Raw genomic sequence first — 13,867 nt, 5'->3', positions numbered from 1 at the left:
TGCTTTTAAATGCAAAACCAAATAAAATAAAAACCATACAATCAGATACATAAATAAAATAAAATAAATGAACAGCTAAATTAAACTAAGTCAATTTATATTGTAGCATCCTCGCCAAATGACTGACTCCTGATGATTGAGCAACCTGCAAATTCCCACAATTCAATAATATTATTATTATTAATAATAATAATAATAATAATAAATTGTAATCCAATTTTTCAAAGTAAGAAACATTTTATTTACAATATTTTCAGTGCAAATTATTAATAACAAAATAGCACAACTATATATCTGGACCAAAAAAAATACTGCCGTGATACTCTGAGATTTCATTTATAAGTGAAACGAGTGGTTCATAACCTAAAAATAACATTCACAACGGCATATTTCCTTCAGATGAGGGAAACGTGATGCACACAAAAGCTCTGGAGAGGAAAGAGACAGTAAGGAGACACTGGAGGTGGCCGGAAGTCATATTTTTAAATTGAAATGGCCTGGTTTTATAATGAGAGGCTGGAAAAATGCGGTCAAAATCTAACAAAAGTCACACATTCACTGGTACGTGTGTTCCTCGTGTCTGGGCTAAACGAATGTGTCACATTGAACAAATAATACTGTCTGGTGGCTCCACTTGTTCCCAGGAATTAAACCTGACTTTAGGCTTGCCATACCTTTCTGTGTTACTGAATTGTTACTGCCACTCCAGATGCGTTTTAACATCACTGTCGTTCTTCTGTCAAAACAATAATAATAATAATAACTCGTTCTTATAGTTCATAAACTCAATCAACACGCAGCCTTCATATTAGTATCTGTGAGGCCGGCGTGCCTGTGTCTGTGGGAGCTGCCTCCGCGCTGCTCGCCGGCCCGCTCCCGCTTATGATCACGCTGGTTTTATTGAGCTCAGAAACGTCCAAATGTCCGTCAGAGTTTTCCTCCTGAGCCTCGTCGGACTCACACTCGCTCCTGCCCTCGCTCTCGCACTCAGACTCCACCGGCTCTTTGGGCTCCCTGCCGCCGGACTCAGTCGCACTCTTGTCCGGCTGCTCCTTCTCCTTGTCCTTCTGGGCCTGGGCCTCTTTGGAGTGTCTCCACTTCATGCGCCTGTTTTGGAACCACACCTTCACCTGGAAACACACATGCAAACACTGTTGGCTTAATCTTTCCCTCTGCGTAAAGCAGCAAAACACAACTGCGGCCTTTTTGCAGAGTCACTGTATTTAATGTCCTATATGCTCATTATATTTCCAGTTGAAATGTCGATCAGTTAGATCTAAGTCTCACTGTTAAATATTTTGTATATGATGCATCCAAAGCTGCTTTTTTTCTTACTGTAATGAGAAATGTAATGAGTAAACTTGTAATGAGTAAAAACAGGCATTATAGGCATGCGGCTACCAAAAGCTAAGTGCCCAGGAATATTTTATCTAACCAGATAAGTCTCACTGAGGTGTGAGGCCTGGTCAAGACAGCAGCATCAAAAGTGTAAATATAGTGCAAAAAGTACTACACTAGTACACTACAGGAAACTGTTAGTACCTGGAGTACAAATATTTTAATGTAATAGGCTATTAGTTGGAAATAGTGATAAATAAGATAACCTGCCTCAGTTTTCATTCAGATGAAGTAGCTCTGACATTTGTAGGTTAAATGATGCAATGTACAGTGTGGTGTTGCTCAAGATAAGATGAGATTTGGCATTCACTGGGACATCTCTCAGCCAATTAGGTTGCACCATACAGTCATGATTTACCAATTTTCAATTAAAGGTCTGGATCTTTTGTCAATTATTACTATTAATTAATTTTGAAATTAAAAGTTCCCAACTAAGTTGAATCTGTGCAATGAATGAGCATGCAGGAGTTTCTTATGTTTGACATCATAAACATAAAGAATGTGAGTGCAAGTGTCCCTCAAACATGGAAGCATTTTCATTTAATCTCAAGGCATTGGTTTGTCTCCTACTGGAGCTACTGAGGTCTTTTAGCAACCTGCAACCAGCTTTAGGTAGGTATTTTATATGCTGTTCCAAATATTTTTTTTCAGACGCTGGGTGAAAAGGGCAAACTTTAGACCTGACAAAGTAAGAATAAACAGAAAATATGTAGGCTGTAAAAACTGAATTATTAATCATTACAAAATACAAACAAGAAGAAAAAATTTGAAACCTTCTTTTTGATGTCTGGTCTATTCTTTAAGGGCGGGTAAGGAGGTTCATGATGACCTCAGTATTTGCAACATCCTTGCTAGGGCTGTGTTTAATTGTTTATTTGTATTGGCACAAGTAGTTGCCTTGGCAACATATATCAACAACTGCACACCCATATTACAGTAAACATTATTATTATTATTATTATCATTATTATTATTATCATCATCATCATCATTATTATTATTATTATTATTATTATTATTATTATTATTATTATTATTATCTCAGTTCATTGAGGCCTGCCTCAAAGAATTACCTCCTCAGCTATTTCTCAGTTGCAGATGTGTCAAAAAATAATAGACTGTATAAAACCTTGAATCTTTCACGCAAAATGTAATCCACATGTAAAAACGTGCGCAGGTGTTTAATTCCTCTGGAGCTGCATCTTACCTGAGCGTCTGTCAGCCCGAGCATCGCAGCCAGCTGCTTTCTGTCCGGCTTGGTGACATATTTCTGTACTTCAAATCTCTTCTCGAGTCCCTTTCTCTGCAGGTTGGAAAACACTGCCCTCGACCACGACCTCTTCCTCTTGTACGTCTGTGGCATCGTGTCTTTTGTGAGGACGGCATATGGACCTGAAAGACACGAGGAGGACATGAGGTTAAAACAAAAAAGAGAAGAGAAACCGGAGGAACATTCACTGCAGGTGTCTCACACCTCTAAACAGAGAGCTGGACAAGGCCAGTTTCCTGTCTGTCACAGTCCTACATGTGGTGACTACCTGGGAAGGTGTCCTGAAACTGATGCTGGCCTGATTGCCTGCTGCTGCTGCCTAGTGAACTCATCATGGAGGACGCGTCGCTCATCCCGTGGTCTATGGAGGAGAAGTACTGGCTGGCCGGAGGCTGAACGGGGATGTGGATCCCTGACTGACGGTTCGAGCTAACGATGGACGTGAGATCTGTTACAGAGCGAGAGATGATGGGCTTCAGTCAGGAAAGAGTTATCGCAGTGACACACAGGCAACCTGGGGAGGAGGGAGGGGGGACAAGATGGTCTAGTTTTTACAAAGACCATCCTGTAAAGTCCTAGCCTGGGTTCAAGTGTGACTGCTAAAAGTGTGTTTAAGGAAACTTCCAGCTGCATTGCTGCTGTTTGTAGCTGAACCTGACCTCTGACCTCTCTGTTTAGGGGGGGCAAAAGAGGAGAGGATTTCCCCACAGGGCTCCTTAAAGTGCACATTATGAGGCTATTTGTGCTCGTACTGCTCTGTGAACAAGTCTGTCAGTGTTAGGTGACTGACTATACACATGTGAGAAGCTGATAGTTGCTTCTTGTTTGTTGCTTCTAAGTTTCTAAGTTTGGATTTGCATGTGGCACTAATTATTTTATTAAAAAGAAAAACAAGATCATAAAACACACCCCATATTGATAGTGTTATTTGCTGTCATGACAGGAAGCTTCTCTATATACACCACACATCTCTTTGGAAATTTAGCGTGTAAAAAAAAGAGGTAATCTTCTTACCTCTTAATGACGACTTTTCTTTGCCTTTTGGATCAAAGTCTGTCGACAATATCCGATCAATTCCGAATTTGAGGTCTTTGCTTGAAGGCGGGGGAGCTTGCTGCGAGTTAAATGCCGTTCTGGAGACTGATGTTAGCTGTAGTCCGTGCCTGTGGTAAGGAGACGCCGGACTCACCCTCGTACCGTACACCGACGGCTCCGGCGCAACAGGAGAAGGGCGCAGCGGCGAGCTGCCGGAGTGCGCACGGTGGTGGTGTCCCATGTGCACCATGAGGGCCGACGATCCCGGGATGTTCTCTGCATCTCCAGCCTGCAAAATGTCTGCGATGCAAAACGAGGGTTTCTTCATCGTATCCACAGCGAAGCCCCCTGCGCAGTACGCAGACCAGAGGCTAAAGTTTGACGCGTAAAACGGGTTGAGCCCGGCAGTATACATCCCGCAGCCTCTAATGCGTCTTACTGTTTATCAGAAGAAAGTATAAACGGACAGACATGTAAAAAAAAAAAAAAAAAAAAAAAAGCTGGGGCAGCGTTTTAGGGGGATAGATGACCGTCCTCTTTGTGTCAGTGCCAGAATCGCTCTCCCAACTCTGAAATCCAAACCCTGCAGTTCCACTCTGAAGTTCCTCCGCTGACACTGATTGGTTGCTTTCTGAGCCAATGGGTGTTTTACATTTACTCACATCACGCCCTTGCAAATGAGGATTATGTGTAACACACACACACACACACACACACACACGACCGGGACATTTCGGTGCAATTTTGATCCTGAGATGATGGATTGATCACCTAAAGAGAACCTCCACCCATCACCGCGCGCGCACGCACACACACACACACATATGAACTCTGAACTCAAATGGTAAATTAGATTTTTCATTTTGGAAATAAATGTTTCACTCCAGAAGTGTTCACGCAGTGGGCTTACAAATATTTGCAAGAAAGTCTTTGATCTGTCTGGTTTTTAATAAAACCTGCAAAAAATGCAAAATAAAATCTAATGGAAAAGCTCACGTGGTGATATAGAATAATAAAATAGCAATAACACATATTTAGTTCATAATTAACTGTACAAAATCGGCGTGAAACCATATAACCCCGCGCCCAGGAGAGCCTCTATTAGTTTCAACTCATCCTGTTTTTGATGGGCTGTGATTCGTGTTAAATGAGCGGATATTCCTGCTAGATTTGCCCCCAAAATAGAACCTGCTTTAGTATTTTAGGATACAGCAGAAATCCTTATTTCTTCCGGAGCAGAGGGGGGGACTTTTATAATGACTGTTAGAACTTCCCTTTTTCAATATTTGTGCAACTTTATCTCGACCTGCAAGTTGCATGGTGACGCAAATCCGTCCCCATGCTCATAATAAACAGAGGAAACCTATTCCCCTCTAAAACGAAAACACTATTAACTTCAGAGGCGATACTTCATCCGCAGGGCCCCTCAAGATTCACACGTTGGGTCCTGTGCCAATTAAATTTTATAATCAAGATATTAAATTGTACACATGCAAATTTCCTGCATGAGGTTAACATGAGGTTTAATTTACCTGAAATCTTTATATATATATATATTTGCAATAATAATTGAAATATACTTTCTATATTGTTTAACTGTCTATTAAAATGAACTCTCTCTCGCTTTCTCCACCTTTCCCACTGTCGTGCCTTGATACTGCTGTTTGCGTCCAAAAGTCTCGGATCGCATGTTTCTCTTGCATGTGTTGAAACAATGGCTTCTGAAGCCCGCATTCATTTAGTCTTGATTCATGCGGGCGGAAGGGCTGATGACCCTGACTGCCTCCTATCATGCTGTTTTCGAGTGACACTTTTCCGGGTTAAAATTAGAAATGCGATTTAACGTTTGCCCTCCATCATGCAGTCAAAACAATCCAGGGAAGAGGATGTAGCAGCCGCAGCACGCCTCGAGTTATTTCAGGTGCTGATGAGCTTTTTCAGTGGGAAGCATTAAAAAACAGGCCTCAGATCAGCCTTTAAGCACAGGCCCTGTTGCTGCATAACAGGACGGGTAAGCTGCAGCCAGGGAGAGGGATACATTTAGCTTCAAGTTTGTATCTTTTCAGCTACAGTATGATCTTAATGTATAGTTCAGGAGAGCATTTGCTGTTTAATTTGTGTATAAAATGTTTTCGTTGCTGTTTTGAAAATGTAATGGATGTGCATTGGCCTTTGTCAGCCAATCAAAGGAAGACAGGAAATTGTGGAAATGGGGTTTTACAGTGGAAAGATAGAAATGCATGCCACACAGCACATGGAGCAATGAGAACAACATTTTAATTAAATTTATTAAGAATTTAAAGCCAGAGGAGCATACATGTTGTCATTTACTTAAACTCCGTGAACCTTTTTCTGCAAAAACATCTTTTAATTTGCTTCAGTGTCCAGAGATAAAAGATGCCATAGACTCCTTTTATTGCTGATTTTAAATGTCCACACACACACACACACACATACACACACACATACACACAGGATTTAAATAATGAGGTATGGATTTAGTGCAACTCATACCACTCATCATGCCATGACACAGACTTTAAGCAAACATTGTATGGTTTCCTGCTGTAAAAGGTGCAGTTTCTCTACCCATACAACAGCTGAAGTTTAATAGCATTTACACACAATAAGAAAAGGAGCTGTTTCTATAGCTTGGACAGATAATCTCCTTTTCTCAGGGGAAAATCACAGCGATGACTGCAGACATATGGAGGATGCAGAAGGTAAATGTGCTCCTGACACCATCAGAAATTGTACCACCGACAACAGTTTTCAGAAGCTAAAAGTCGAATTACCATAGTGTCATGCAGCTCCTGTTTTCTTGTTGTTACATTTCCCTTCAATAGAAATGATCCTTTACCTCGCTTTTATATTATATGTGTATGTGTTTTAAAGCACCAAGCACTGTATGGTTGCTCTTCAGAGGAGAGAGACATTTAAGCATGAAATGTAGCATGAAAGAATAAACCTGACACTACTGATTGCTCCTGGCTTCATAGCAATGCATTCAGGTCTGAAAATGTAATATTCTAAAAAGATTTTTTTTAAAAAGTCCACGTTTGATCCACAAATCACCTGCAAAAACTGAAATATTACTTTTTCAGCAAGAGCCCTGCTGGTTACTATTATATACCTTTATTTCCCTTTTCCGAGCCAGTCCTCTGCGGAGCTGTATAAATAATGGCAGGTGGGATTACTGCCAGTGCCAGCTACTCCTGTCTCTGGTTAAGGTACTGTGAGTCCTCGAGACTTGAATCTGTCTTCAACAATAGAAAGTTCAAAGTAAATATCCACCTTAAAAAAATCTGATTCTCTTTTTCTTCTGAAGTAGTGTGGAAACAGAATATTGTCCTTAGACATGAGGCTTTACTGTCCACTAAATAAATTGTTAATCATCTCATAATCTTAGTGACTTTTATATAGTATCAGATAAGGTTCAGATGTGTACTTACAAGTAATGCTGAAATACTTGTACTTTACTTGAGTATTTCCATTTGATGCTACTTTATACTTTCTACTCCACTACATGTCAGAGAGAATTATTTTGAATAATTTATACTCCTCTATATATATTTGCCAGATATAGCTACAGGTTCCTTTTCAAATTAAGATTTTACATAAAAAACATATGTGTAGAAATTGCACTGCTAGAGATGAAACCATTTCCTCCTTTCCTCATTAAACTTCTGTTAGGCTTTTATTTAAATAACAGTTTTGGGCGCCAACAGTTAAAATTTCACAGAAGGGTAAAAAATTCGGAAAAGTAATGTGTGAAATTGATACAAGCTTGTGTTGCAGAATTTCGGTTTTTCTTTTTTTTTGTACCACATTTAATCATCTCACAACCCCCCAGATATATGTTGTGGCCCACTGGAGGGGCCTCTACTAAACTACATACAGTAACTGTATATAAAGTAGTTAAAAGTAGCTCCAACTCAACAAACCACAACAGTAAAATGCTGCGTACAGCATGCATTGATGAATCAGTATTAACAATATAAAAATGCCATTATGTAACAATACATCAGTGAAGGGGGACATTTGTATTTTTATATATCAACATATTTTGCTGATAATACTTCTGTACATTTGAATGCAGGACTTTTACCTGTAATAGAGTGTTTATTCACTGTTGTTATGTACTTTCACTTAAACAAAGGATCTTCTTCAACCACTGCTACAATCTCATAATACAGTATCCTGTGTTTATTAAAGACCAAAACATATTTTTGAACATTCTTTTGTGAAAGACATTTTCCCCTCATAACTAACAGCTATTAAACCACAATGACCAACTGACTAAAACACAAACATGTAACTAATTAGTTGGTCAGGAGACCGCAGCTCTACTTTACAGACTCTGCAGTACAGCTTATCACAGCTTAAACAAGCACCTTGAAAATGCAAAGCATTTATCAGTCACATGCTCACTGTGGATGAAAACAAAGCCGTGCTGCTGTGCACTGTTGACTACCTGAGGTTTAAAGCATCTGACGGAGCCCATTGTTGTTGCCTGATTGCTTGCTGTGTGTTTTTCAGGAAGCCTTATCAGGCGGAGGAAAAACTGAATGAGCAGCTCGGACTGTAGTCGTGCTGGATCAGGGGCTGCAGGACAGAATTAAATGATTTCCATTATTACGCTGAGAATTATTGCCCCCCCCCTCTGTAAGACTCCAGCTCCAAGCCAAGATTACTATTTCTGGCAATGTTTGCCTCAGGAAGGAACTTTCGCAGATTTAATGGGACCTGGGCCATTGTACACAGCCTTCTGTATGGCACCCTGCCATCATTTCCACAGAGAAGAGAGGGAGAGAAAAAAAAGAACTGAGGGATGTCTATAGTCAATTCAAAACAAGACTGTCCCCGTTTATGTGATCCTGAATACATCCAATGCATTCCAAACCCTATACTCTCTCTGAGGTGGAGATGAGTCATTTGCATGCAGGAGGTGAAATGTCAAACCTGACAGTGACTGAGTGGTCCTATGTTGTTCAATTTTATGTACTTTAGTGAGTATAACTGAAATAAAATCTAAATGACTTTGTTCCATTATTTCATCATTAGCTCACATTAAACATTATTCTGGACAGTGGTGGAAGTATTCAGATATTTTACTTTAGTAAAAGTAGCAATACCACCAAGTACAGAAGCATTATCAGCAAAATTTACTTTAAGTATCAAAAGCACAAGTATTCATTATGCAGGAAATGGCCCCTCTGAGTCTTATTTAATTGTGTTTTTCAGTAATTAATCAATATTATTGTCTCATTAATATATAAGTAGTTTTTTACTGGTGTAGTTGGTCAAGTGGTAGCTGATTTGAACTACTTTATTAGGCCTATACTCTTAGTTTCAGCTATAAAAATGCATCATATTTATTTTTAAGTTGAATAATTAAATATTTGCTAAGATTATATTGATTCCTGAGGGTAAATTCCACATATTACAGACAAAGAGGTGAGACAACAGATAAAAAAAAATTATTTGAATTAAATACATAAAAAATAAAATAAGAGATTCTAACATTGACAGTGACAGTGACAAGGGCGTCACTTTGTGTTGAAAAGTGGTGGGGACATAGGGGCTGAGATTAGGGGTGTGAAGAGACACTTAGCTCGCGAGACATCACGATATGCAATATTAGTTTCATGAGAACGAGATGAAAAGATCCTTAAACAGTGTTTTAAATATGTCCTCAATGCAGAGATATATGAGCGGGTGGTCTGGGGGGACCTCCCCCAGGGAATTTTGATCTTTAAACACTTCAATTCCTGCATTCTGGTGAAAGTTTCTGCACAAATTTATGGTGGAAATGTTTTTATTTATATAAAAGGAAACAAAAAAATCTGGTAACAGGTGACATTTCAAAATATATTAATATAGCAGAATACAATGCAGTGCAGCTCTCAGGCATTCTGTGTTGCTTTCAGATGGTTCTCCTGTAGATCAACTTTTCTCATGTAATATCACCCCTGCTGAGGCAACACATGTGTAGGCATGATTTAGGCTTCCCTCCTCTTTGGTCATGTTCAAAGGGAGAGAAGAAAGAAGAGAGAGAGCTTTTGAGTCATTTTATAATCAGTAGCTTGTTTTGTTTTTTTTTTAGCTTATATCAGACAGAAAAGGGATCATTCTCATAGATATTAAATATATACATGTTGGCTTCTGTTTTCTGAATGTGAAATTGTGATGATAATATCACAATTCTACTTAAGTAAAAATACAGCAGTATTATCAGCAAAATATAATTAAAGTAGCAAAAGAAAAAGTACTCATGCAGAAAAACTGACATAAATATAGATCAAATTATAGTACTGTTCCAGCTGATAGAGGTGGAGCTGTTTCCAGCTCATATACAGTTAAGTGCAGTACCTTCTAAGGGTTAAGCCCCTCCTAAGGGTCACAAAAATAAATCTGAGGGGTTGTGAGTTTTTCGTGGGTTTTTATTCATTTTGTTTTACTCTCTTTCATCTTTTTATGTGAAATATTGTATCATTTTGCCCATAACACCGTCTCAAAAAGTTAAAAGGTGAGACGTATCTTTGGTGGAACTACCAACAACTGGCTAAATCTCCAACAATTTCTTGTATTGTATAGGCTTTTAAGTGTTTTTAATGGAATATCTTAATCCATTTCAAGTAACTAATAACCATACAGCAAAGTACAAGTACCTCATACCTGTTGATTGGACAGTTTTTACAAGGTTTCTCAGGGCTCTAAAATACAGTAAGTGTTGCACTGACTCAGTCGACTTAGAGGAACACAGGTGTAAACTCTCAGTGGTAAATTATTTCTCTGAAGTGGCCTTTTCTTCATCTCCAATATTGCAGGTAGACATACTGAAAATGAATCCACATTGAGTCTGATCACATGAGTGAACGGCTGTTGACAATAAATTCGATCCCATCTCTGTTTCCTTTTGTGGTAGCAGGTTTTTTTTTTACTCTTTGCTCTGCACAGCCAGAGTTTAAAACATTAAGTGGTCATTAGCTGGACATTGGAGTGGTAGACTAATCACACTCACCCCAGCTTGCCCTCTGCTGTAAACAACCTAAAGGAGCTGCTTTAATGGAAGCTTTTAAATATGATGGTGACTCAGTGCCTTTGAGCAAAACCATGTGTTTACATTAAAACAGATTAAAGTCGCCTTTTGTGCGGCAGGTTCAGGGCCCTCTACAGCTCCAGTGTGCAAATGTACACACTGTTAAATCACATATACTGTAAGCAGCGCTGTGAGCTAAATACTGCAGGAGGAGAGACTAATGGAAACACAAAAGGTCATAATAACAAACCATTAGGCCTGTTGCTGCTTCTCCAGCGGGGTGGCGAGCTGCCATAAGGAGCATAAACCACTGTAAAAAATAATAATACATCAACATCAATCATTCATGTCAGATATGTTTGAAATATCTGTGCAGTAATAAATATCTTTAAGTGAAGAATCTGATCCTAGAAGTGAGCATGCGTGGTTTAGGACTTTGAAGGTTTAACAATGGGAAAATAAAGCAGATAATATAAAAGAAAAAATGGTTAATTAAAGACTTTAAGCAACAGAAAGTGTCAAAAAGCTGCAAACAAAGAGAGCAGAATCAAAATGACTTGACATGCTTCAGGAGATGCACCCAGGTCAGCCAGGCTGTATGTTCACAGCAGGCTGATGCAGAGCAGAGCAGCTCACCCTGCAGCTTTAATAGTTCACATCTCGGGCCAGATTAGTCCGCTGCTGTTTAACGCAGCAGTGGAAAAATGCGATTCATCAGCCGAGAAACTCCAAACAGCAGCAGGTCTGTAGGTGCAAAGCAGAAAGGTTTAATCCCCAAACATGCTGCATGAGGAAATAAAAAAATAAATAAATAAACAAACGTATATTAAAAGACAACATAATGACTGTGAAGATTATTAAAAGAAAAATTTAGCCTATTTCTATCTATCTATCTATCTATCTATCTATCTATCTATCTATCTATCTATCCAGTATTTCACTGGCTTATTATTTCCTGGGTTTTTAGCAGATCAGTTGGTCTCAGGGGAGGACAGATCGCACTGGGACATCTTTGTCCAGAAAACAGCTACTGGAAATGTTTTTCCACTCTGTCCCAGGAGTGTCTTTTGTAAATTTGGCTTATCTTATTTTATGTATTTAAATAGAGAGATTTCAACTCTAGCTGCACTATGAACACATTTCTGCATGGCTTTTTTTGATAAAAAGCTTAAAATATTAACCAAATTGGCTTCAAATTCAAACTGTCCCTAAAGGAAACCAATCGGTAGCCTGTGTAATCTTTCTATATGGTGTGTGTGGGGGGGGGGGGGGGGGGGGGGGGATTTATTTATTTACAACGGAGTCACTGTGGTAATATGTTTTTTTCCTCAGTACATTGACAGGTAGCAGCTCATAACTAAAATCAGCCACACGCAATGAAGAGCTGCGTTTCATTTTCCAGCAAAACGTCGCCATCTAGCGGACATGTCGTGTATTACTGACAGACTCTAAACTGGCCTGCTGTGGGAGATCGTGTGTGCGCGCATGGCGTGTGATTTTGGACTGAAACACAAAGCAACCAAGTAACAAAAAATTTTAAATCAACAAGTACCCACAATAGCTCTCTTCTATACTGCCAGCAGCCCACTAGCAAATGGATTAAATACATACCTTACAGATGATTAAGGTGAGCCTTTTTTTGTTCCAATACTTTAAACCATGTATAAGGTGGTCTGTAATGAAGGTACAGACCTATCAAAAAAAACTACGGATAGTTTATCATTTGTTGCTGATTATATTTGCAGTTACATTCAGTTCTTAATCAATGTGTTCATGTGGTCAATTGACATAAACCAGTGTGTCTTTGGTCAATTAACACATTTCCTTCATCCTTCTTCCAGAGCTGGACGGGGTCGTGTGTGTAGATCTCAGGGGACTCCTGGTTTAACCTTTGACCTCCAGTAAAGCATAAGGCCAGGTCTTTAGGGAGGATGTTGGGTTGACTCAGGAAGTGAAGGCAGGTGTCAGCTGCTGGTGTTGGGACTGGTGGGACTGGTGACACTGGACTCTTTCACTGGCTATTCAATCCACTGAGCTGGTATTTTCTTTGCTGCTGAACTTCAAAGTCAGACTTTGTCATATTTTCAACACAATGTGGCGATGTCAAGCTTTACCTTATTAGTGTGGTAAAAACTGTGTTAAATTCAAGTTAATGGTTATGCATATTTAACACATATTTATTTAAACACCACTTCATAGTGTTCATTACATCACCATATATAATTATTATCCATATTCATTTCTTTTTTGTCCCGTATGAGAACCATCTAATCTGTGTCACGAATCAAGAATGGGCCTAAAAACAACTAATGATTATTTTCATTAAACTTTCACTCATAACCAGCTGCTTTTTTGTTGATGCACAGAAAAGCAGCAAATTACCAGTTGGGAAGGTATAAACAAGTGACAGACCAATATCTAGCATTTTGAGAGGCGAATAGCTGATGCATGCACTCATGAGAGCGATAAATAAAAAATTATGTTATCTTTGTGAGTTTTGGGAAGATGGTGAAAACATTAGTCTGGAGCCCTAAATTTCCTCAGTCACCATCATCTCTTCTAAATGTTAACGTGTTTCTCCCACAATAAATGAAAGCTACTCTAATCTGAAAAGCATTACTGGTATACTGTAGAAGCTGCAGTTGAATTACGTCACTTCTGACAAACTGTACCCCACTTTCCCTTAAACACCAGTCACCATAACTCAATATATGTTTCTATTTCATTAATTAATAAAAATTCCATCTAAAACAACATATTGCTGGCTAAGATAACCTAGTATATTAGGTTGTACTAGGCATAGAATAATGGAATTATACATTACTTTTCTTCTGATATTGGCATTATATTTCAGCCTTAGCTGCCCTGATCTCTAAATATCAGCATCGGCCATTAAAAAACCCATATCGGTCAACCACACATAGAAACAGAATATTTGCCATATTTACTTGGGCTTACAACTGTGATGATAAATTGATCTTTCTATCGCTCAACTAATCCATTAATCGACAAATTGATTCAGCTCAATACAATATTGTACCTACCTAATCATGCAACACAAACACTAATGTGGGTTGTTTAAGTGTTAGGTGGTCAACACAAGCCTGAGTAAAAAGCCAATA

The 13,867-nt window shown here is 38.9% G+C and overlaps 1 protein-coding gene across 2 annotated transcripts; it reads right to left on the bottom strand.

The window, feature by feature from the left end:
* Nucleotides 1-217: 217 nt before the first annotated feature.
* hlx1 (H2.0-like homeo box 1 (Drosophila)) lies at nt 218-4,244 on the bottom strand. Of its 2 annotated transcripts, XM_046061337.1 has the most exons (4): nt 3,683-4,244; nt 2,937-3,116; nt 2,606-2,790; nt 218-1,130 (listed from the first exon to the last, which is right to left on the bottom strand). In XM_046061337.1, the coding sequence occupies exons 1-4, from the start codon at nt 4,116-4,118 to the stop codon at nt 804-806; spliced, it is 1,128 nt and encodes a 375-aa protein (XP_045917293.1). In that variant the 5' UTR covers nt 4,119-4,244; the 3' UTR covers nt 218-803. The 2 variants fall into 2 exon arrangements, with proteins under 2 accessions (XP_045917293.1, XP_045917294.1); XM_046061338.1 differs by lacking the exon at nt 2,937-3,116.
* Nucleotides 4,245-13,867: the final 9,623 nt, after the last annotated feature.

This window comes from Micropterus dolomieu, linkage group LG10 (assembly GCF_021292245.1).
Source record: "Micropterus dolomieu isolate WLL.071019.BEF.003 ecotype Adirondacks linkage group LG10, ASM2129224v1, whole genome shotgun sequence".
Lineage (NCBI taxonomy): Eukaryota > Metazoa > Chordata > Actinopteri > Centrarchiformes > Centrarchidae > Micropterus > Micropterus dolomieu.
Note: the sequence above shows the minus strand (reverse complement) of the source record. Positions and strands in the feature narration are given on the sequence as shown.